The 25,181-nt window shown below is 48.7% G+C and overlaps 1 protein-coding gene across 1 annotated transcript in view; it reads left to right on the top strand.

The window, feature by feature from the left end:
- Window positions 1-1,368: 1,368 nt before the first annotated feature.
- The window catches only part of NFATC4 (nuclear factor of activated T cells 4), a 30,727-nt gene continuing 6,914 nt past the window's right edge, over window positions 1,369-25,181 (top strand). Inside the window, exons 1-5 of the mRNA XM_035102713.2 lie at window positions 1,369-1,893; window positions 10,406-11,381; window positions 18,233-18,395; window positions 21,499-21,698; window positions 22,951-23,123. Coding sequence (XP_034958604.1) covers window positions 1,797-1,893; window positions 10,406-11,381; window positions 18,233-18,395; window positions 21,499-21,698; window positions 22,951-23,123 — 1,609 coding nt within the window. The 5' untranslated portion in view covers window positions 1,369-1,796. The remainder of the gene's footprint in view (window positions 1,894-10,405; window positions 11,382-18,232; window positions 18,396-21,498; window positions 21,699-22,950; window positions 23,124-25,181) is intronic.

The raw sequence follows: 25,181 nt of genomic DNA on the forward strand, positions 1-25,181 counted from the left end.
ATAAAGCTGAGCTGTGCATACCTGCTGGATTTCAGTTTGAGCAGGGTCTTAATGTTTGCTCTTCTTCTAACATCAAACCCAGGCACAGCCAGAGGTAGATCTGTATGGGTTTGGGGGAGAAGGCCAGTGTCTGAGGGAATCCCCCTAGAATTTTATATCTGGGACAAAGCACTACATATAAGCTGACTTCAAATAAACGGCTTTTGCAATGAATGACTGCTCCTAAGGCAACAGATTAAATATAAAACCCAGCCAGACCCGTATTCTTACCCTAGTAAATTGGTAATCCTAGTCCAGGAAGTGGCAGTGCTTCTGAGCACACACAGAGTACCCATCTCCCATCTCCACGCACCTGCATTTAAGATAATTGGGTGAGCTTAGCTTCTGTAAGTGTGGTGTTGGGAGTAAAAGAAGCCTCACCAAAATACTACCTTCCAGATGTTTCGGATGCAACTCCCACCAGCCTCAGCCAGCACAACCATAGTAACCCAAAATAGCTGGAGGGAACCAGGGTGGCAGAAACTGGGTTAGAACAGGTTGGACCAGGACCTGGCTCAAATCACCTGTTCAGTCAGTGTCAAAGCTCAATGGGTGACCTTGGGCCTCCTAGGCTTACCAAATTGTCTTGATAATAAAATGGGGGCCTGGGAGCAACAATATTGCACTGTCCTGTGTTCCTTAAAGGAAAGGCAGGACGAAACCCAAAATAAACAATTTTAGAGAAGTAGTTTCAACGTTTTCAAGAACAGATATACATTTCAAGAACAGATATACACAATAATACATTTTAAGCAGACTCAAATGACCATTTAAAACGCATGACTTCCAAATAATCCCGGAAGCTGGAACTTTTTAAGGGTAGTTCTGTGAGGGAGGAACTGCGGCTCCCAGGATTCTCTGTGCTTTAAACGCGATTTGTCTAGTGCGGACCTGTTCTGAGTTTTATGTTTTGCATATCACCAATGCAAGCACCAAACACGCAGCTTTCCGGGTTGGGAAGTGGGGAGGTGGGTTGAAATCCACGTTATGTTCCAAATGTTGAGTTTTGGAGCATCAGAATATCCGGAGCTGCATATAGGCAGCTGCACCATTCTTTCGTGTGCTCATATAGGCTCTGTCACCCCCTCCCTACATGGTTGAAAAAAAGCTGGCTCCGCGCACACTGCACATGCTATAATCAGAATAATCGCAGCCTAGCTCTCAGCAAGCGCAACGCGTCCCTCTGCCTTTAACAGCCTGTCTGGGTGTGTCCAACCCGTGCATAATAAGCAGCCTAAGGAGGGCGGGCCCTCCTTGGGCTGCCTTCCAATAGGCTCCAGGTAGGCTGGTCCATCTGGAAGGACAAGAAAGGGGGTGGAGGAGGTGGTTCCTTTTTCATTCTCTCGGGGAGCGTGAGATGGGGGATTATAGAACAGCCCAGTTCGGGTTCTCTCCCCCTCTCCCCTTCTTGATGGGCGTGGCTTAAAGTGACATATGGGGGCATGGTTTGGGTTTTCCGAAGAGCCAATCAGCAGTGAGGAAGAGAGTGGGAGGGGGGCAGCTGGAGGAGAGGGAAAAGTTTGTTTGGGAAAAGTTTTTCTTTATTTTATTTTTTTAAAAAAATATTAAAGGGGGAGAAGGCGCGGAAAGAGGTATTGCGTTAAAAGGGGGAGAGCAGAGGTGAATCTAACCAGCCCTTCCTCCACCTAGCCCCCAATTCCTTTTTTTCTTTTTTTTTGGAGGGGTGTGGGGAGAGGAAAGGGGCTTGCAACCCTATTAGGCTGCATCCACCGATTCTCCCCCACCCCCTGGAAAAAATGGGCGCAGCGAACTGCGAAGACGAGGACTTAGAATTCAAGCTGATTTTTGGAGAAGAAGAAAAGGAGCATCCAGGAATGGGGGTCCCTTTGGAAGGTGAGATGCGGGTTGTTATGGGGGTTTGTGGTGGTTGGTTACAAGGAGGGAGGTGTGACAATATATATGGGGGGAGGGAATCAAGTTTTTTTGTGCGTGTGTCTGGTGTAGCTGGAAAAAAACCCCCCCTCCCTTTCCTTTTTAGGACAAGGGGGGAAGGAGATGGCACGAATGTTCCCATCTCCCTGCAAGAAGAGTGTGTGTGTGTGTTGTTTTTTTTCCTGCTCCGAGAGTGAGTAATCGAATCCCTAAAACACGCGGCCCACGCAAATGGTTAATACTATTTGCAATCATTTTAAAGATGGGTGTTGCGTCGTTTCTGCCCATGCTGGTGAGGAAAGTGCGTGAGTGAATGAGAGAAGAAATCGGTCTCGAGTTTCACACACGCCCCATCATGCTTCTGTGAAAATTTTGGAATCTGAAAACTTTCAGGTTGCACTGAACTCTGCATAGAATGTGGGTTGTTTTTTGGGGGCGGGGGCGGGGGGTAGCTTCTGAGTTCCTGGGACCAATAACTGGTTAACCCTTTAATAATAATAATAATAATAATAATAATAATAATACAGAAAATCGTATTGATCAAAAAGAGTTAATGTGTGGAAGCTGTGAGCTGGAAAATCTTTGGTTCAAATTGTGGTTTAGCTGTGAACACATTGGTTAATCTGAAACAAGGATGGGGGCTGGGTGGCCCTCATGATGTTACTGGATGGTTATTGGTGTGCTTTTAAAATTTATTTTTTTTACCCTCTCTTCACCCTAGGGCCCCTATTTTAAATTTTAAAAAGAGTTGATAAAATTTACAACCAGAAAGCTAGCACGAGTCCTAAAGATCTGCATCTTAAGTGTCAAAAGACCAGTTTGAAAGAGGACTGCGGCTCAGACCATTGGCCTTGCAATGGCTGGTGGTAGCTTGAGTCCAGGCATAACTAGAGCAGGGTTTCCCAAACCCTTTCCCAAACTTGGGACTCCAGCTGTTGTTGAACTACAACTCCCATCGTCCCTAACTACCAGGACCAGTGGTCAGAGATGGTGGGAATTGTAGTCCAAAAGCAGCTGGAGGCCCAAGTTTGGGAAACACTGAGGGTCCCAGGGTCCCCACACCTGGCCCAAGGTGACCTAGGATTTCCTAGCCTCGGCCACAGTGCGTTTAATGGTTGCCTACCTTATAGGGTTGTTGTAAGTACCACTGAGCTCCTCTGCATTAACTGCAGTTAAGTCAGTGGTGGTAAACCTGGGAGTCTCCTTCACTTTGGGGCAACTTTCCCCAAGCCATAGGCAAGGCATTTGGGGGGGGGGCAGAGGCAAAAGTGGGTGGAGCGATGAATGCAAATTTCCTCATTATACAGTAGGCTATTTTCTGCAAGCATACACACACATCTCTCTCTCTCTGCCCTACATCCAGAAAAGCAAAGGGCATTATCAGAGTTCATGGGCATGTTCTAACAGGGGGAAAGCTATCAAGGAGGGTCTGAAGCAGGGCAAGTCAGGAGTGTGGCCTGGGGAGAACCCTGAGGGCCAGGTAGAGGAACTTTGAGGGCCACATTTGGCCTCTAGGCCTAACGCCCCAACTCCTACGTTAAGTCTCTCTGGTGAATGTAGCTACTGTTCTCCACCTAGTTGGGGCTTAAACAAAAGTGGGGCTTAAACTAGCTTGGGGAATAATTGCAGGCAGGAATATATATCTGGCAGAGGTTATCTAGTCGCAGGTGGTGCAAAATGCCCAAGAAGAATGAAACGAAACTATAAATCCTTTCTACTGCCAAACCCTCCACCAGTTTGAAAAGTAGGCTTCTGCACGTTCAAAACGGCATAATAATAGCATCATTGTGGTAATTCATATGCGCCCACACATAGCGCAAGAGAGGCTGTAAACAGGTGTTTGTTCACTGTATAGTTAGTGACTGCTTTAGCTCTACTTAAGTCACCTGGATGCTTCACCGCTTGCAGTTGGACATGTTGGAACCAATGTGTTCTTAGGGGCTAGCACCATAGTTGCAAACGTTTCTTCAATCGCGAATTAAGAGAATTCTTTTATTTACCCAAGCTTCCTCCCCCTTCGATGTCTGAAACTTGTCTCATGTGCACAGACACACCCCTGTCAAAACCAAACTTAAACCCCAATCCCCCAGGACGAACATTCACCCCAGAATAATTTAATTTCTGTTTGCTTGTTGTTGCAGCGTAGGGTAATCCCGGAGCATAGCGGCACCTTGAACCAATTTATTGGGCCATGAGCTTTTGTCGGCCAAAACCTCCTTTCTCAGATGCTTGAAGTGGTCACGTCAGAAGGAAGAATTCAAAACTCAAAATATCACATTTGCAAATCCAGGCTTTGAATCCCGAAATGGAAAAATGCGGGTTGCGTGACATGCATTTCCACACGCATATTTGAAAAATGAGAATGGGGTGGTGGTGGTGATGGTGTGTGGGGGAAAATCCTTCCCCCTTCTTTTATTTTCTTGGATGAAGTTTGCAGCTCCCATCCCCCCCACCCAATATCTGTCTCGGAAGCTGGTATGGGGGACATTCGTGGCCCTGTAGCCCCCTGAACTTGTGGGGGTGCTTCTGGAAGGGGTTCAGCTGAAAGTGGGCTGGCCGCCCCAAAATATATCCACACCCTGGCTGAGGGTGCTGCTGAGGAGGAAGTTGGCAGCTCCCTGTATGAGCCAGCCTCTGAGGCGGAGGTAGGAAACTGGGTTTTTTTTTTCTTTCCAGAGAGAAAGGTCAAACTGTCTCTGGGCAGGCGGCGTCTGGTTCAAATGAAATCCAGATGGGGGCTGAGAGGGCCTCGGGATCCCACAGAATCCAGCCCCTTCACACTGGCTCCCATCCAAGGCCTTCAAATCCCGGGTGTAGGGGAGCTGGGGTTGCTTGGGGGGGAGGGAGGCTTTTGAGATGGCGGCAAGTGGGGAAGAAGGGGGGGGGGCAGACACACTTCAAGCCTCCCGCATACGGTTTCAACTAGCTCCCTGCAACAGTGCAATTTTCCTTTTCGTCTTTTGGCCTGTACCCCATTTCCTTGGCAACGGGGGTCCCTGCCAGTGGAGCCTGGGGCTTTGGGAAATGGCCCTTTAATTGGGTTCAGATGGCGGCCCCTCCCTGACAGTCTCTCTTATTTTCTCTCTCTTCCCCCCCCCCTTTTCTCCTCCATCCAACTGGATCCTTGTCTCTGGCCCACAAAACAGGGTGGAGGCCCTGAGAAGACTGGGCCAAGTTCAGGGGGAACTTTCTAAGCCCACTCCACACCCCCACCCCCACCCCACCAAAAACTTTTTCAGAAGCATTTGTCTCAGAAAGGGAGGCGAGCCTTTGGCTTTCTCCCTCCACCTGCCCTTCAACCCAAGGAGGGTGGGGTGCAAGCTTGGCGGCAAGATGGGAGATACCCCACACTTTGGGACTTTCGCTGCAGAGCAAACCAAAGCCTGCCTTAGCCCAGCATATCCTGCTTCCAACAGAGGACAGCCTGGTGCCTCTGGAAAGCTCTCAAGCACAGCACCTCATCTTGTTTTTGTTTTTTTAAAAAATCCTAGGTACATGGCTTTCAAAGATATACTGCCTCTGTTCATGGGGTTTTTATTTGAGTCGCAAAATGGCAATGCAAAAAAAAAAAGATGCAATCTGACTTGGTGGTTTGCAAGCTTCCTTTACGACCAGTTGAGAGCAGTATTGTCTGCTGCCGCCTCTGCAAAACTGATGCTTTGGATTACAACTCCCATCGGCCCCACCCAGCACCAAAGGCCCCCCCCCCGAACCCAGTGCCCTGTTCTCAACAGCTGCCAAACAGACACTATGGGAAGTTTGCAAGCACGACTTGAGCCTCTCCCCCACTTGATTACCAACCACTGGTATTCTGAGGTACACTGCTTCCATTGGTGGAAGCAGAACATTGGGATAGAGTGCCTCTGAACCTGCAGGTTCTATTTAGTTACAATGCAGCAGTCTTAGTTCGAGCCTCGCCAGCCTTTTCGTCTTCCCAGATTAACAGGTAGATACAATGCTGCCAGTCTGTGTGTGTGTGTGTGTGTGTGTTCTTGACCTACCCCCTTCATTCTTGCCCTGCCTTCTGGTTTTGCCAATTTCTCTTAATTCTCTCCCACACAACCACACATGCATTGCCCTGCGAGTACCACTCAATATCTTCCAGCCACAACACCCAGGCAGGAAACAGTTGCTGCTCGTTCCCGCTGAATATTGTCAGAAGGTGGAGCAAACGGGGCTGGGGGGTGAGTTGTGTAGTGCGGTCTTCCACCAGCCTGCAGCTCCCATCAGCTCCATTTTTGCAGTTCAGAACATCTAGGTAAAAAAAAAAAGGTAAAGGGCCCCTGACCATCAGGTCCAGTCGTGTCCGACTCTGGGGTTGCGACGCTCATCTCGCTCTCTAGGCCGAGGGAGCCAGCGTTTGTCCGCAGACAGCTTCCGGCTCATGTGGCCAGCATGACAAAGCTGCTTCTGGCGAACCAGAGCAGCGCACGGAAACGCCGTTTACCTTCCCGCCGGAGCGGTCCCTATTTATCTAATTGCACTTTGATGTGCTTTCGAACTGCTAGGTGGGCAGGAGCTGGGACCGAGCAACGGGAGCTCACTCCGTTGCAGGGATTCGAACCGCCAACCTTCTGATCAGCAAGCCCTAGACTCTGTGGTTTAACCCACAGCGCCACCTGGGTCCCTTCAGAACATCTAGAAGGCACCAAGTTGGCAACAGCTGGTGTAATGTGACAAGATTGGGTTGGATGGAGGGTTGAGGTGTGAGCCATTTGGGTGCTGTGATCCACTCCCTACCGAGAGAGATGACGATGAAAAGCAGCGGCGGGAAGGGAGAGGTCACAGCCGCCTGTTCTATTTAAATCACTTTTGCACCACTTTAAGAGTCATGGAGGAAACTGGGAAGTGTCGTTTGTTAAAGGTGCCTTGTGTGTTTGTTTGCTACATTCCTATCCCACCTTTCCTCCAAGGAGCTCAATGTTCCTCCTTTCCCCATTCGATCCTCACAACACCCCTGTGAGGTAGGTTAGACTGAGAGTGGGAGTGACTTGGCCCACAAGCTTCATGGCTGAGCAGGGATTTGAACCCTGGCCTTGCCAGGTACTAGTCCGGTACTCTTAACCGCTATGCAGTCGCTGGTTCTTGAAACTACAATTCCCAGCACCCTTAGAAAACTACACTTCCCAGGTTGTGGGTGTGACCAGAAAGAGAGAAACTTTAAATTAGAAGCAGCTGTCAGCAGGGCAGAGAGAAAGAAATCAACTTTAATCTCTTTATTTTTTTTGCCTCTTTATATCTTTATCCAAATATTTGCTGTGTGTATGTATTTTGTTTTTTTCTAGAAAAAAAAAGAGGATGTCTCTTCCTTTATTTGACTTGTGGGTAGTCCCCCCCCCCCAGCCAGCTATATTTAATATCCATCCCATGGGGTTTGGGTTCTTTGCTTTCTCTCTCTTTTGACGTATGCAGGATGCCATAGGCGAAAGGAAAGCATGCGGCTGGATCCTCCTTCCAGGATTCTTTCTTGCTGAAAAACCTCCTTTTTTTTTTGCTCAGGTCCTCTCTTGGATTAACTTGACAATCGGGTTGCATATTTGGTGCAGTGAATTCAGCTACTGCTAGCTGTGGGGAGGAGGAAGGTAGAAAGATAGCAACTCAGTAAGCTAGTTTATATTGAGTCAAAGCCTTGGTCTGCCCACCCTGACTGGCAGCAGCTCTCCAATGTTTCAGACTGGGGGTGTTTCCACCCATACAGTATCTGGAGATTCAACCTGAGACCTTTTGCAAGCAAAACAGATGCTCTGCCACTGACCTATTACCTTCACTGCTAGATGATCTGATCAGCCATCTGCATAGCTGCCAAGTTATCCCTTTTTTAAAGGGAAATTCCCTTATGCTGAATAGGCTTCCTCACGAGAAAAGGGAAAACTTGGCAGCTATGCATCTGTTGGCTCATGGCTTCACTAGGGTGTTCTCGGTTCATTCAAATAATTTATACCAGGGGAAACTCCCAATAAAAACAACTAATCCTTGCCTTTAGGCTTACAATCTAAAAAAAAAGGCACAGCATGAAAGGAAAAAGGGAAGGAGAGGGAAGAGGAAAATGCATGTACCCAGGCACTGAATTTTTACTGTTACAAGGCTCTTACAATGACCAATTGGTATAGAAATGAGCTGCTCACATGGCTCTTTAAAATTTAACTGTGTTATTCAAATGGAAAATTGCACATACGCTCAAATGCATTTACCGCTTCATGAAACAGCATGCAGATTGAGGTCCTCTTCAGAGCCATAGATGCTAGAAAGCTTTTGCTTTTTTTTTTTTTCAAAAAAATGTGCTTCACAAGCATCACATTGGTGCATAAGACAATCATGGGATTGCATGCAGTTCAGCAGATAGTGTTCCCACCTACCAGTAGAAAGAGGTGCTCATTTCACTACCCGTCTGTGGTCTGTTGGCCTAAAAGTATATCTGCCACTTTTTGATAAACTTACGGTAAACCTGCTAGCTTGGTTTTTTTCTGTCGCTTTTGGGACAGCTGAGCAAAGAATCACTTGCACATTAGATTATCCTGTCACCTTCAAGGTCTCCAAATTCCATTGGTCACACCCACACTTAAAGCACTTTGAATGCCCCCCCAAAGAGTCCTAGAACTGTGGTTTGCCTCTCTAGAGAGCTACAGCTCCCAGGATTCTTTTGGGGGAAACGACATGTTTTAAATATACGTTAAATGTGTTTTAATTGTATGGTGTGGATGTGACAATTATGTTTTGATCCTTATTGATTTATTAGCGTGCCTACATGCTACATCTGTCAACAGCTAGTGGAGCATGGAGCCCCCATGTTCGGAAGCAGTATACCTTTGATTGCCAGTTGCTGGGGGGTGGGCACATAACTGGAAATGGCTAACTCTAGCATGCCTATCTTGTGATCTTACTAAGCTGTTAGATGCAGGCATCCCCAAACTGCGACCCTCCAGATGTTTTGGCCTACAACTCCTATGATCCCTAGCTAACAGGACCAGTGGTCGGGGAAGATGGGAATTGTAGTCCAAAACATCTGGAGGGCTGAAGTTTGGGGATGCCTGTGTTAGAATGTTGTGGCCAAGTAAACCTTTGATTGACTCCAACATGGTGGTTCGTTCTCTCTCTCTCCTTTTCAAATTTATACATTTCATTAATTTTACAATCATTTTAACATTTCAAGGTTTGACTTCCTTCCCCCTCTTTCTGCGATTCCTTGTTTTTTTTAAAAAAAATATCTTCTGCATATCCAAATTCATTTAATCTGCTCATTTAATTATCAACTGTAAATATATACTCTTATGAAACTGCAGTTTATTACAAAAATCCTGCAAGTGTTTTTATCTGTTTGCAATCTATCTGTAAATATTCAATAAACCATTTCCATTCTTTTATAAAAAGTTTGTTACCTTGATTTCTTATTCTTTCGGTAAGTTTCACCACTTCTGCATATTCCATAAGTTTTTGTATCCATTCTTCCTTTGCTGGGACTTCTGCTTCTTTCCATTTTGGGACGAGTAACATTCTTGCCGCTGTAGTCAGTGGCTTCATGCTCCAGCACCGGGGGCGGAGAGCAGGCGGGAGCGGGGCTGCCGCGTATCCCGGGGGCATGGCGCGCATTCTGGGGGCGGGGGGCGCCGCCTGCAGGGGCAGGGAACCCAGCATGGGCAGGGGAACAGCCCGGATGGGACTCCACGGGGATCGTGCTGCTGGGGGCGGGGCGCTCCCACCGCCCCCCCTCTTCCTCTGCCCCTGCTTGTAGTCACATACATGAATAAATTTCTATACAATTTAGGTAGTTCTGTCTCTATAATTCCTGAAAGAAAAGCTTCTGTTTTTCTTTTTCTTTTGTTTTTTTACAAAGGTTATTTTAAACATCCTTTTCAATTCATTATATATCATTTCCCAGTAAGCTTTAACCTTACTACAAGACCACCACATAGGATAAAAAGAACCTTTTTTCTCTTTGCATATCCAACACTTGTTTGATTTAGATTTAGACATACCATACATTTCCATGTATAAGACTAGGTGCTTGGTTGTTGTTTTTTTAATTAAAAATCCATGTGAAAAATTGGGGGGGGCATCTTATACACGGATAGTGCATAGTGGGGACGTGGGATTGGTTGCTGCCGCAAGCCGGATATTGTCACTGGCTATAGGGCGTGTTATTGGTGGCTGCAGCAAGTGCTGATTTTGATTGGCTGTCACTTTGACAATTGGCAATACGATAGCTGGCTCTTGCGACGCGTGCAAGTGACAGCGCAGGTCATGTGGGTGACCGATTTTCTGCAATACCCCCCCCCCAAAAAAAACAGCTCAACAACTTCATTTTCTTACTTCTTAGTCTCCCAAAACAGGGGGCGTCTTATACACGGGGGCGTCTTATACACGAAAAATGCGGTATTTGCCAGTTTCCTTGGTGTTAGATACCAACGATATATAATTCAACCAACATGGTGGTTCTCATTTCTTTCTTTCTTTTTCTCCCTCTCTCTTTTTACAGACCTGGATGCGGACAACCTCCCTGCCTACTGCTCACTTGCCTTGGGAGACCCACCTCCATACACCTCTCCCCTGGGAATCCCCTGCCCTCTGCATCTCGGCGGGGGCCGTGCAGGCATGCACTCCCCCCCTCCCCGGCCGGCAGACTTGGACGGCGACACCTTTGAGAGCCAGCCCGCCCGGCGTGTCCGCCTTGGAGGCTCCCGTGTGCTGGAATGCCCGAGCATCCAGATCACGACCATTTCGCCAGGCCGGCGGGCCGAGGAAGACGACTGGGACTCCTCTCCTCGTGACTACCTGCTCCTGGAGGCTTTCGGGGGCTACCGCGAGACCACCCCATCTTCCGGCTTCTTCACCCCGAGCCCTGCCAGCAGCGGCAGCGTCTCACCTTGGAGCTTCTTTTCGGACGACGAGGCCCCCGCCGGGGACGATGTGGAGCGGGAGCTGAATGAGGCAGCCGCCCGCTTTGCCCTCAGCTCCCCCTTGGGTTCTCCCCGGGGCTCCCCCAAGCCATGGTCGCCCGCTGACGAGTCGTGGCAGCCTTATGGCGCCAGCTATTCCCCGAGCCGGGGTGCAGAGGATGGATGGATGCTCTTGGGCCCACGGCCAGCTTCGCCCTGCGGCAAGCGGCGATACTCCAGCTCTGAAACGCACTCCTCGGCATCCCCGTGCCTCTCCCGGAGGGGCAGCCTTGGAGAGGAGACCCCAGGGGAGACCGTGGAAGCAGGAGGCGACACGGCGCCCTTCAATTGTACTGGAGCCCGACCGGCCGAAAGCATCCCCCAGAAAGCCCGGAAGACCTCGACTGAGCAGACAGTGGCCTTGACCAGGAAGGAGGAAGGGAGCTGCAATGGGGAGGATGGGGGCAGCGGCTACGGACTTGGCGCGGGGCGCAAGGAAGGAATGGATTACCTGGCAGTGCCTTCCCCGCTGGCCTGGTCCAAAGCACGCATTGGAGGTCACAGCCCTGTGTTCAGGTAAACCGAGACCCTAATGCTCTTTAGAGTTTGTCTAAATGTTCCCCCTCCTCCTTCCATGCAAGAATGTCAAGAGTTTGGGTTGGAACTGTGGCCCGAGAGAGGGTTTCTAAAAGCGGTCATCCAGGTGGCTTGGGGCGATTCCCAAGCAAGGCATGATGGGAATATCCGTCTTGTGATGTTTATCTCTAGATCTTGGTAGCTGGAGGTGGATGGCTTTGCGAATGTGGAGTTACAAGTTGGACAGATCCCTAACACACACATATTATTAAACCACTCTGGGAATTGTAGCTCTGTGAAGGGAGCAGGTATCTCTTAACAGCCCTTAGCAAACTACAGTCCCCAGGATTCTTTTAAACAGCCGGAGCTGTTTAAAGCGATATAATAATAATAATAATAATAATAATAATAATAATAATAATAATAATTTTTTTATACCCAGCTACTCTGGGCGGCTCCTAACAGGATATTAAAAACACAATAAAAGATCAAACATTAAAAACTTCCCTAAACAGGGCTGCCTTCAGATGTCTTCTAAAAGTCAGATAGTTGTGTATTTCCTTGACATCTGATGGGAGGGCGTTCCACAAGGAGGGTGCCACTACTGAGAAGGCCCTCTGCCTGGTTCCCTGTAACCTCACTTCTTGCAGTGAGGGAACCGCCAGAAGGCCCCCAGCGCTGGACCTCAGTGTCTGGGCTGAAGACGCTGGGTTGGAGACGCTTCTTCACGTATACTGGGCCGAGGCCGTTTATGAGCTTTATGAGAGTGCTTTAAATGGGGCTTTGCTTCTTAGCTTCCTCACATGTAGTTCTTTAGTTCACCTCTGGACTATCTGTAGTTTACAGGAGGGATTGTGGAAATTAGGTTTGTGCAATTTGAAGTGGATTAAAGGGGTCTGGAGTAGCAAATCCACTTTTTTAAAATGGACTTTTGGCAGTTTCACAGGGATGGGGGAAATGCGCTGAAACGTGTAGTGTGAACAAATGATCAATGGGGGAAATGCAGGGCTTCTCCCCCCCCCCCCCAAAGCAGGAGCTTACTAGAGCTCTGCTCTGGCATCTCTCAGGTGGGTGCCATTGTGATTCTAAGAGAACAAGGGAGAAGTTTGTGGTGAGCTCTGGCACCCTTCCCCCCACCCCAGAAAAATAGCACTGAGGAATTGTATAACCACTGCACAAGCAAATCAGGATGAACCCTCATTGTCACATAACCTGCCCACAAACAAATGAGGAGGAATGCTCAGTAAAGCACAGGCTTTGAGCCTTTTCGTAAGCTTTGTGCAAGCTAATCAGGACGCATGCCCAATTAGCAGGGCATCTGGAGCAGCCCCAACTCAGTCCCTGAGATTGCAGTTTTGCTGCCCTCCTAGCGTGGATCCTAGCGAACTTCCTCTAGCATCCAAAGACCTTCACCTGAGCATGCCGTTGTCGGGAACTGCGGAAGGGGGTGGAAGCCATGGCTCCCTCCTCCTCCTCCTCCCACCAGCCGGTTTGAATTTGGCAGCGCCATTGCCGGCTCTGTGGTTTGGCTGCCAGAGTTTCTGTTGTATAAAAACAACTTGTCAGACCAGACCAGGCAGAAGGGCTGGTGTCTCCAGTTACACATCCCAGACCCCGGCTCTGCATGCGGTGCTGGGGGCGGACGGGTGGGAGCTGGCGTAAACACGCAGTGCCTTGTTCCCTGTTAAGGTAAGCAGCTGGATTGGAAGAATTTCTCCTGCACGGTGGATCGACGTCATGACCTTTGAGTTCGGGGGCAGTGGCTCCATCCATTCCCTCCTCCGCCCTGTTTGCAGTTCCAAAGCCCATAGCCAGCAATATCCTGCCAAGCCAAGTCCCCCCATTTCTTCAAAGTAGAACTTAGCATCTCTTAAGCCAAGCTTGTGAATACAATGGACCTTACAGTGGACCTTGCATATTTTGCCTCCTTGTTCACAGGGGTTTCTATAAGGGTGATACCGGCAATTTAGGTCAGCCTTGCGAAAGCTGAGCTGCTGCATTAAAGGAACTAAATTTGCAAGTGCCAAACTGCTGAATCAAAGAGCCCTTGGGTGCGTGCACAGTTTAAGGCGCAGTTGGTTGTCCTTTTTCCTAGCTGGTTCTGGGGGAAATGCGTCAAAACACGCTAGTACAGTGGTGCCTCGCTTAACGAATGCCCTGCTTAACGAAATTTCTGCTTAACGAAAGGATTTTTCGAGCGGAGGTTGCCTCGCTAGACGAATGCGTTTTCATCTAGCGAATCGCGGTTTCCCATAGGAATGCATTGAAATTCAATTAATGCGTTCCTATGGGCAAAAAACAATGCGAAAAAATTTCAATGCATTCCTATGGGACTCGCTAGACGAATTTTTTCGTTATAAGAAAAGACCCGTGGAACGAATTAATTTCGTCTAGCGAGGCACCACCGTATTTCATAAGAAACAACAAGGCAGGTACAGGAGAGAGATGGATTTTGGCTGACATGCATACACAACTTCTTCTGGATACAGAGCAAATAGGAGCGTGTAGACAGGTTTCCCCCTTTTTGGGGGAGAACTCTGCTTCTGCACGACATGTGCAAGGGGGAAGGGTTTTGCAGGAGTTCTTGGTCAAACTCCCTCTGCATGCAAACTGAAGGAAGTTTCACAGAATAAGACACCCAGTTTCAAAGCCTCTCTGCGTGTAAAATCTATGGTGTGGCCACTTCTTGGATACGGTGTGCTCAGAAACTCGGTTTCTGAAACCGGACACAGAGGTTACAGAGAACGGCCACCAAACACATGGAACACCCGGTATTTGCAAATGGCCTAGAGCAGGAGTCCGCATATCTCTCAGGCTTGTATGGTCCACTTTGTCTACCAGCCAGAGCCAGGTGCAAGACTGTGGGCCACCCAGGGGAGCATATGCTAAGAGCAGAGTAGCTCTGAGCATATGCCTGATCCAGGAATTTGAGACCTATACCAACCAAAGCTCGCAAGTCCTTTATCTCTCTCACACACCAATCCTGGTTTCTTCTCCGCCACCATTCTTTTATCGCAGAGCTTTCCAAACTGTGTGTCGGCTGCAGTGTGGTCTTGTGAAAGCTCCTCGTGCTCCTACCGGGCCTGGAAAGGGATTGGTTTAACCTCCAGTTTGCCAATAAAACTGAATTACTGTGTCACAAAATGATGCATGTCTCAAAAAGTGTGTCACCCGTATGAAAAGTTCAGGAAGCTCTGCTCAGGGCCGTCTTAAGCATTTCCGGCACCGTGGTGCAAAGATCTCTCCGGCGCCCCCTCCCCCTGCTTTCCCAGAGTTGTTGACCTTTTTTAGGGCTGGAAGAGGTGGGTAGCGGCTGGAGGGCAGCTCCTCCGGCGGGGAAGAGGCGGAGGCTGGACACGGCGCCTCCCAGCTTAGCTGGCCGCTTTGTGCCACAGTGGCCACGGCAGGCAGCACACCGATCAAGTGGGCCTGCGGCGAGGGAGGGCGTGTGCGCCGCTCCCGCCAAGCGTTATCTCGGTTTTTCCCCTTTTAGCCTCCTGGTGCCCCGCAGAATTCGGCACCTGCAGGCTAAAAGGGAAAAAACCGAGCCGACGCTTGGTGGGAGCGGCACACTCACCCTCACTCACTCAGCATGCTCGTTCGGTGTTCCCTGGACTCTCGCCTGGTGCCCTCCAGAACTTGGCACCCTGGAGCCCCATGCCACTAGCCTCTATGGGTAAGACGGGCCTGGCTCTGCTTTATAGCAATCTCATTTGTTGCTGCTGATAGTCAACTGGGAGTTCGGAATCCTTGCTGAACTACTTCAGATTCCCCAGAGGTCTACCAGTAGCTCCTTATTTGCCTTCTGTCCACCCTGCATCTAAAGCATTTGAAGCTTTTCGGTTGTTGTTTTAGCTTCATCAGATCACATGTGGTGTAGAGCAGAAGTAGCCAATATGGATGGTCCTCTAGATGCTCCTAGAGAACAACTCCCATCGCCCCTGATTGTTGGCCATTGTCCATGCTAGCTGGGGGCTGATGAGGAATTGGGAGTCCATTGAACTACCCCTGGAGGAGAGAAGGCCAGTAATAAGGAACTGCCTTTCCCAACATCTCTCCCATAACTTTAGAACTCTGGGTTGCCTAACAACATGGATTGGCTGACATTCGGGACAGGCCAGAGGGCTTCTTTGTACAACACACAATTAATTTGCAAAGCATGGCAGCCTTTTGTGTTTTAAGCACAGTAGCCTGCTAGCCGGTGGTGGCAAGTAATTGCATGCAGGAGGCTGCAGAGCAGGGATGGGGAACCTGCAATCTTCCAGATGTTTGTAGGAGTAGAGTTCCTATCATCACTGAGCAATGGTCATGCCAGCTGGCACCAATCGGAGTCCAGTATTGCCCAGAGAGCCACAGGCTCCTCCATTCCTGCTGTACAGGCTAGTGAGCTGTATCACTCTTCTGCAGCCAGCATGGAAACAGAGTTCATTGCCCGGGGTTAGTGAGAGGCACTTTTCCATACACAGAATGTTGTAGGATGGACAAGTAAGGCTAGTAACTTTTGTGGAGTTACATATAAGGCAGATTGAATTAGGGGCCGCAAGGTGGCCACTGGTTTGTTTAGATAAGGGCACAGGAAGAGCCTGTTGGATCAGGCCTATGGCATCCTGTTCTCACTGTGGCCAGCCAGGGTCCCACGGTCAGCTCACAAGGAGGACCTGTGAGTGTAACAGTGCCTACTTGTGATTCCAGTAACTGGTATTCAAAGGGATACTGCCTCTCGCAGGAAGGCGAAGATAGCCACTGTGGCTAGGAGCAAACAGATATCCTTATCGTCCATGAATTTGTCTTTTAAATTCTTTAAAGCTATCCAGGATGGAGGCCATCACCACTTCTTGTGGGAGAGAGTTCCACAGTCTAATGATGTCCTGAATGGAGAAGCACTTTCTTTTGTCTGCTCCGAGTATTGCAGTGTTCAGCTTCATTTGAGAAAAACTTCTCTCGGTCCACTTCATGCCATCCATCATGCCTCTTCATACTTGACTTTTCTCTAGCAAAGAAGCTCCAATTCATAGAATCGTAAGAGCTGTAGAATTGGAAGGGACCCTGAGGATTGTCTGGTCTAACTCCTGTCCCATGCAGGGATCAAACCTGCAACCCTGGTGTTATCGCTACCACACTCTATCAATGGAGCTCCCTCAATATCTGAGCTACAAACTCAGATTGCAACCTTTCCTCATAGGGTAATTCCTCCATTCCCTTGATTGTTTTGGTATCCCCTTTCTGAACCACCTCTGCAATGGACCAGTTAACAGAGAATCAATCTAGCTATGGCATTTAAATGTGATGGCAATGTTTTGAAGCTGTATATCTCTAGATACACTAACATGAGTTTGACCAAACTGTGGGAGGCAGTGGAAGACAGGAGTGCCTGGCGTGGAGACACGACTAAACAACAAAATCTCTAGATACAAGCTACTGTGGACAAACAGTGAAGGCAAGGGCTATAGTGGCAGAGCATCTGCTTTGCATGCAGAAGGTAATCCTTGGGCTTCTCCAGGTAATCCTTGGGAGAAGCCCCTTTCTGAAAACCTTGGATACCTGATGCCAGTCTGTATAGACCACAATGAGCTATACTGTATATAATTTGACTTGTACATCTTCCTATGTTCCTATGCTTTTATGCTCTCCTTGTGGGTTTCCAAGGGCCTCTGATTGGCCACCATGTAAGAGAGGAAGATTGCATGGTATGGTTCTTAAGTCTGAATCCAGCAGGGATCATGATCAAGAGAAGTGTGAAATGGGCATTCATCGGGAGTGTGCTCCGAATGAATGCCGGTGTGAAAAGTTATCTGGTTTTCTCACCTATGGCAAGCTCAAAATTGGTGATGAGCAAGCCAGGAGAAAAAATATATACAGTATGTGTGAAATACATGAGGGCTAGTAACTCATTGTAGATCCCTTTGCAAGGCTTGCCATTTATGTTCTTAAATATTACTAACTGCAAACTTGGGAAAGGAGGCTGGAGGTTCTGCCCTGAGTTCCTGTGAGCGCTGTAGGTGGGGAGAAATTTAGCTGGTCAAATCTTATGTGCCTTTTTAATAGTTGTTTTGAAGCATGAACTCTGGTAGGGCCATCTCCCCCTGCATCCCCTGTTGCAGCCAGGATGGAGGAAGCTTCACCCACCATCCATTGGAAGAGAGGCCACAGCATCATGGTAGATTGCATGCTCTTATGTGTGTGAGGTTCCTGGTTCAATCCCTGACATCTTCAGTTCAAAGGAGCAAGTGCCATAGAAGACCATTGCCTGAGATCCTGTCGGTCAGAGTAGAAACTGCTGAGTGAGCTAGGTAGACAAATGACGTGGTTTGTTACTTAACAGCTTCTTGTGTTCCAGTTTCCTCTTTGGTGCAGCTACGTATTAAAGGTACAAAAAGGTATTAAAGGTACCTAAAGGGACTCCCCTGTTGCATTCCTGTTTGGGTTGCGAGCATAGCTGCCAAGTCTCCCGCTGAAAAATGCGGGATCAGCAGCGGTGCAGCACCGGAAGTTGCTTCTATGCATGTCCGGATATGCGTAGAAGCAACTTCCGGTACCGGCGCTGCCCAATTTCCGGTGCCCAGACATGGGTAGCGCAGCACCGGACGTCACTTCTACGCACGTAGAAGCGACTTTCGGTGCTGCACTACCCATGTCTGGGCACCGGACATTGGGTGGCGCCGGCACCCAAAATGGAGCCTCCCTTGCAGGTAGAAAATCGGGGGATTTACGGGATTTTTTCCAATCCGGGCTGCCAGCGGGAAACGGTTTAAAATATGGAGGTTTCCCGCAAAATTTGCGAGCAGGAGGAGGTCAGACTTCCAGTGCCTAAGCTGTCAACTTCATGGTCCTTCATTTCACCCATTCCCCAGGTCTTCTGCTCTCCCCCCTCTGGACTGGCCTCTCCCCAGTCAATACGAACAGTATGAGCTGAAAATCGAGGTGCAGCCGCGAACTCACCACCGAGCCCATTACGAGACGGAGGGCAGCAGGGGTGCTGTGAAGGCCGCTCCAGGAGGACACCCTGTGGTGAAGGTATCTGAGGGGCGGAGGGAGCTAACAAGAGCCGGGATAAGAATGGGACCAGGGGGTTGGGTGGGTGGGAGGAGGGACAATAAACTTAAAAAAAAGTTCCCACTTCGCATCTCTCCAGCAACCACAGTCTCACAAAATGACCGTAGGCCAAGCATAGAGAACTCATGGCCCATTATGCCATGAACGTTGGCCCTGCTGGGTGGGGCCGATGGGAGCTGGAGTTCAAAAACTCCTTGCGCATTGAAATGTATGGTAATGCAGAAAAGGCAGTAATGCATTCTTCTATGAGTCATGGTTTCGTCTTGAAAGTGGGCCAAGAGTACACCTGAGCATGTGTAGAGTATATTTATTCTTGCCACATAATCACAGGCTCCACCTCCATATTTGGGACAGGAGCTGATAAGGCTTTCAGGCTGAGGGTTGGTGGGGGGGGGGAGAGAGGGGGGAAAGACCTTTGTCATTTAGCCAGGTAAAGCCAGCTTTGCTTTCAACACCATTTATTCCGTAAGAGCTCCTACGCGTTTTTGTTTTCTGGTATTGTTATTTGTAAAAGCCCCCTCCTCTGCCCCCTAGCCTCCAGAGAGCTTGTTGTCAACACAGTTATATATATATATATATAAAATCGGCATTTTCAGTCAAGCTAATCCAGAAGGGAAACTTCCTTTAAAAAAATAAAATTCTTTTCTTTGAGGGCTGGTTTGAAAGTCTCCATCCAGAAATTTGAAAGATGAAAACTATTCCCACTTCAAAGGCTGCTTGCGGGGGCCAAAAAAAAAGAAAAAGAAAAAAGAAAGGAAAAGAAAGAAAGACAAATGTCACGGATTTTGTTTGCAACAAATTGTGAAATAGCTGCCCGCTAAATTTAGATGAGTGCCTTTTAAATAAGTGGGAAGGTTGAAACTTAAAAAAAAACACAACCCACCACTTTATGAGAGTGAGGGGGTGATATTTGGCCTGCTTGCTCTTATAGTGACAGGAAAGTTTGATCTGTGTTTGTGTTTTGTGCTGTGATGTAACTTTCCCTTATACTGTTCTCCATCTCTTTGTATCCTGGTTTCCCCAAATTATGATGTGGACATCTATATGTACATTTTCCTGGGATTGTGTGTGTGGGGAGGCATGAAAAGTCGAGGTCTATCCTTTCTCTCTTCTCGTCGCCTCCGCCCCCCCAAAAAAAACTCTGTTTTTGTGTGTGTATCCTTCCCTTTCCATTCCCCATCACATTCCCCTGCAACCAGGATCTCAAGGCTGCCCTTTCCCACGCTCTCGTTTCAGATTCGCAGCCCTGGTCTCCTCCTGCATCCAGCCCCTCTGCGTCACTCTTAGGGATAGCAAGTCGGGGTGTGGAGTGTTTGTATGAGCGCACGTGGGACAAATGACACCCCCCCCCCTGCTCCATATACTTTCTGGCAAATTCCACTCCTCTTCTGCAGGCGTTCAGAACCCACCCTTCCTTGCAAAGAGGCAAACCCTTCGTTTCTTAAAAGCTGCGTCCCCTTCCCCCTTTCTCCTGCAATCTCCCTGCTTCCTATTCCTATTTCCAAAAGTTGGCGTAGGTTTGTGCAGGTTCCAAAACTGCTTCCACTGCCCCCCACAATCCTCCAGGCCTCGGATCTTTCCATCTTCCATGGCACGAGTGGGGAGGGAGGGGAGAGGTAAAAGCAGAGCGTTTTCCTTTAAGGCTCAAATCGATTGCAGCTGGAAGTCTTGGCCTCTGATTGGAAACATCTGGGCGTCCCTGAGGCAAGACCACCGAACTGCTGATGTTTCCAGCTGCCGCGGCCATTGCCAAAGAGGGTGGCTGGTAAGGAGTTGGTGGAGACAGGGAGTAATCAATGCAGTGCTCTTTTCATGGAATAGAGGCCCACCTTCCAGGTCTGGGATTGCACAACTTAATTTAAGGCAGGGGTTAGCCCCCAGATTTTTTTTATTTTAAGACTGTATAAAGTCTCCGGGGAATTTGAAGCAAGCATATTTCATATCCACTGCAGTGATGGTTTTTTTAAAAAAAATCACAGCCGAACCTTCCCCTTCAGCTGCTAAGTGTTTATGAACATTCTGTGACATCATAGCCACAGGGTCTTGGACAGACTCTTTCCTAGCCCTGCTGTCTCTGAACCTTCTGAAGTGGTGGTGGCCAGGAATTTGCAACGGGGACTTTTAAAACATGCAGATCCATGACCACCCATTGCGGGTTCTTCTCGCAAGGAAATGAACCGGGCCACCCTTTTTGCCACATACACAGCATCTGCCGTGACGCAGCGTCACAGAATGTTCAGAAGTGGACGGGAAAATTCACGTGTGAGATGTCCTGTTACAGAATGCGTTAGTTGGGGATGGAGGCCAGATCTTAGCAGGGATGATTGCTCAAGTCGCTTCGGCCATGCAGGGAAATGTCTGGGGTGACTATTTTTTCCTAGAGGGGCAGCAATCACCACACTGATTTTGCCACATGCTCAGACGAACTCAAAAGCTCGGTCCGCGGTCATGGAAATGAGATGAGTTTCCAGGCCTTTGACCATTTTGGTTGCCCTCCTCTGGACACGTTCCAGCTTGTCGGTATCCTTCTTGGGCACCACAGTTCAAGAAGGATACTGATAAGCTGGAACGTGTCCAGTAGAGGGCAACCAAAATGGTCAAAGGCCTGGAAATGATGCCTTAGGAGGAACGGCTTAGGGAGCTGGGTATGTTTAGCCTGGAGAAGAGAAGGTTAAGGGGTGATATGATAGCCATGTTCAAATATATAAAAGGGTGCCATATAGAGGAGGGAGAAAGGTTGTTTTCTGCTGCTCCAGAGAAGCGGACACGGAGCAATGGATTCAAACTACAAGAAAGAAGATTCCACCTAAACATTAGGAAGAACTTCCTGACAGTAAGAGCTGTTCGGCAGTGGAATTTGCTACCAAGGAGTGTGGTGGAGTCTCCTTCTTTGGAGGTCTTTAAGCAGAGGCTTGACAGGCATATGTCAAGAATGCTTTGATGGTGTTTCCTGCTTGGCAGGGGGTTGGACTGGGTGGCCCTTGTGGTCTCTTCCAACTCTATGATTCTATGAGTTATTTTATTTCAGGAAAGCTTACCGTTCTCCTTTCTCTCCCCACCCCAGCTTTTAGGCTATGACGAGAAGCCCCTTACCTTACAAATGTTCATCGGCACGGCGGATGAGAGGAACTTGCGCCCCCATGCCTTCTACCAAGTGCACCGCATCACCGGCAAAATGGTTGCCACCACGAGCTATGAATCCATCATCAGTGGCACCAAGGTCCTTGAGATGTCCTTGCTGCCTGAGAATAACATGGCTGCCAAGTAAGAATTGCTTTGTGGGGCTTTCGAAGGGTGTGTGTGTGTGTGATGTGGTTGGTGAATATGCCCAATTATAAAAAAATATGGAAATCCCTCCCTACGTAGCAGCAAACCGGGTTTTGCAACTGAGTATAGATGCTTAACATGGAGTAGCAATGAATCCTGTGTTGTATGAACATACTTAGTGAGTTTACAACACATAGGGAGGTGGGTTTGTGCAGTTTCAGAAAGGTAATATATTTACAGGGCAACAAGGTCAACCCTCCCCCATGCTCCATCCCGTGCCACTCTCAAATTGAATGAACCCATTGTTTTTGTGGGTACTTTGGGATGAATGAGTTTTAGAAAGGAGTACTGGATCCTCAACAGGCGCTAGCACCCATCATGGCCAGGGCCCATTTGAGCTTTTGCAGGTCTCCAGCTTCCTTTTCATAAAACCAGTGGAGCTGCTGCCTGCCATGTTCTTTTCCACCATTTTCTTTACCCCATAATGCCTCTGGGTTTGCGGTGCAGTGGGGCACAAGGCGTTCTGGGGGAAAGAAAATGTTGGGTGGCTGTAGACTTATCCAGTGTTCTAGTCTACCCATGGAAAAGAAAGAAGAAAGAAAAGAAAAACCCTGTGTTGGGGGAATAGAAGAAGGCTCTTGCAGAGAGTAACCCAATCTGGCAGTGGCCCTGATTTTCCCCAAGGCAAAATGTGTCCTGTTTATCAAATGTTTGTGTAGTTTCGGTTCAGCTCTAGGCAGGATTCTGATGCTGGTAGGAGACAGAAGCTGGTGGTCTAAGAGACTCTCCCTTCTGTACCATTCTCAGGCGGGGTGAGGAACCCTTTTAGCCCAAGGGCCATATTTCCTTCCAGGTAGCCTTCTGGAGGCCACATGCCAGCGGTGGGTGGAGCCACAAGCAGAAGTGGGAGGAGCTACCCTCTGGGAGCAGGTCCCAGATCTGGAGGGCAGATCCGGAAGGAAGAAAAGGGGGAGGAGCAACAAAGGCAATGTTTAGCTTAGTACAGGAGCCATGTTTCTTGCTTATCCCTCCATCCAGATGAGCAAGAAGCATCACCAGAGTTCAATGGAGCATTCTAGCCAGGCAAAAGCACTTGAGGATGCAGAGCAGGCCTGGGAGGAAGGGATGTGGGTAGGGTCCCACGAGCCTGAGATTTGCCATCCGTGTTCTGAGAAGGAGGTGCATAACATGAACAGTGAACTGCCGTGTATTCACAGACAACTCCCCCCCCTTTCCTCCCCTGCACCAGTATTGACTGCGCAGGGATCCTGAAGCTGCGGAATTCGGACATTGAGCTGCGCAAGGGGGAGACGGACATCGGGCGCAAGAACACGCGGGTGCGCCTGGTCTTCCGGGTCCACGTCCCGCAAGGAAATGGCAAGGTGGTCTCTATCCAGACTGCATCTGTACCCATCGAGTGCTGTGAGTGCCCACTGGGGGTGGTGTGTGTGTGTGTCTGTGTGTGTGTGTGTGTGTGTGTGTGAAGCAAGCCTCCATGTAGCTGCAGGGCAGCCTGAATCCCAAAGTCACATCCACACCAGACATTTAAAGCACTCTAGTACAGCGGGTGGCGCTGTGGGTTAAACCACACAGAGCCTAGGGCTTGCCGATTAGAAGGTCAGCGGTTCGAATCCCCGCAATGGGGTGAGCTCCCGTTGCTCGGTCCCAACTCCTGCCAACCTAGCAGTTCAAAAGCCCGTCAAAGTGCAAGTAGATAAATAGGTACCGCTACAGCGGGAAGGTAAATGGTGTTTCCGTGCCCTGCTCTGGTTCACCAGAAGCGGCTTTGTTATGCTGGCCACATGACCTGGAAGCTGTACGCTGGCTCCCTTGGCCAATAATGCGAGATGAGCTCCGCAGCCCCAGAGTCGGTCACGACTGGACCTAATGGTCATGGGTCCCTTTACCTTTACCTTTACCTTTACCTAATACCGCTTGTTGTGCCCTCCTTAAAAAAAAAAAGCACCACGGGAGCTGTAGTTTGTTAAGGGTGCTGCGGAATTGTAGCTCTGTAAGGGGTCTTCTAGCAACTCTCTCAGCACCCACAGAAAACTATAGCCCCCAGGATTCTTTGCACAGACGGAGCCATGACTGTTTGAAGTGGTAGAATGCTACTCTAAATGTCTAGTGTGGATTTCTTCAACAAACACGTGGTTTGGATCAGGGCCGGATTTAGGTTTGATGAGGCCCTTAGCTACTGAAGGTAATGGGGCCCTTTATATGTCCAGCTGTCCTTTGTCAACAACAAATTGTTGCTGTTTTTGTGTGTTGAATATATGCTATGTGGTAATTCCTGGACCTAATAGTTATCTAAAGCCATTTGCCGGATGTGAGGGACAGGGGATATCGGGAGGTCCCTCCCATCTTGAGCTGCAGCCCATCTCCGAGCGCTGGGGAAAGCAGGGAGAGTTCCGACTCAAGTGGAGAAACAGGAAGTGGTGTCCGAGGCTCAGGCAAGGTAGCAGAGCCATTGCCCAAGGAGGGACAGGAAGGGGGGAGCAAGGGGGGAAGGCCAATCCCACCTACTCCGGAATTGCGCAAAAAACGTCGGGGGAAAAGGCTGGGTCTCCCCAAGCTTTTATGCTGGAGAAAAACGCGCCAATCTCCATTCGGAGGTTCTGCAGGAAACCGATAAGATGTGTTAACCTCTGTAAATAGCACTGCTTTAAGCACTGTAAATACACAGCACCAATAAAACAATAAAATGCGGAGCTGTGTGGAGTCGTTTCTCTGAAGTAGCCCACCCAGGCCACTGTGACACCCATGTTGCCATGCAACCAGTCCATGCAGAATGTAGGTACCCTATATATAGAAATGAGCAAACCAGTGATATTTTAGGGGAGCAGGCTAGCAGGCAGGGCCCATTACTCACATCATAGGAGCATACACAACACAACAATGTTGCTGTACGTAGGTTTTATTTTATTTTATATCTTATATTTTGGAAATATACATCCAGTTTTTTTCCTTTAATTTTTTTTGGGGGGCCCCAAGAGACTGGGGCCCTAAGCTATAGCTTGTTTAATTTATACGTAAATCTGGTACTGGTTTAGATATTTCAGACGGCTTTACTTGATCAGTGCAACAGTGCCCCCTGGGGAACACACAGAAGTGGAGTCCACAGGCCTGTGAGTTACACAGGCTTATATAGAAGAGCATGCATGCATAAAGGGCGCACTGGTGTGAAAGAAAAAAATTCAGCATGACTTGGTGGTATATTGCTCAAAAAGTCACATGGCGCAAGACGTCATGCGTTGTAAAAGGAAGTGTTAGAAATCGGGACAGAAGCCTTTAGCATCATACGTAAATGAGGAAATGAATGCAATAATCCCTTCATCTGAATGCACCCATATCTTTGGAGATCAAGAAAAACAAAGGTGAAAAGAAGGTGATTTCCCAGAATGCAATGCTGATTAGGCCAACTTACGCTGATCCAGTTGTGAACACAAAATTGTGGCTGATTCATAGTAGGCTAGCCAG

This window comes from Zootoca vivipara, chromosome 13 (assembly GCF_963506605.1).
Source record: "Zootoca vivipara chromosome 13, rZooViv1.1, whole genome shotgun sequence".
Taxonomy (NCBI): Eukaryota; Metazoa; Chordata; class Lepidosauria; order Squamata; family Lacertidae; genus Zootoca; species Zootoca vivipara.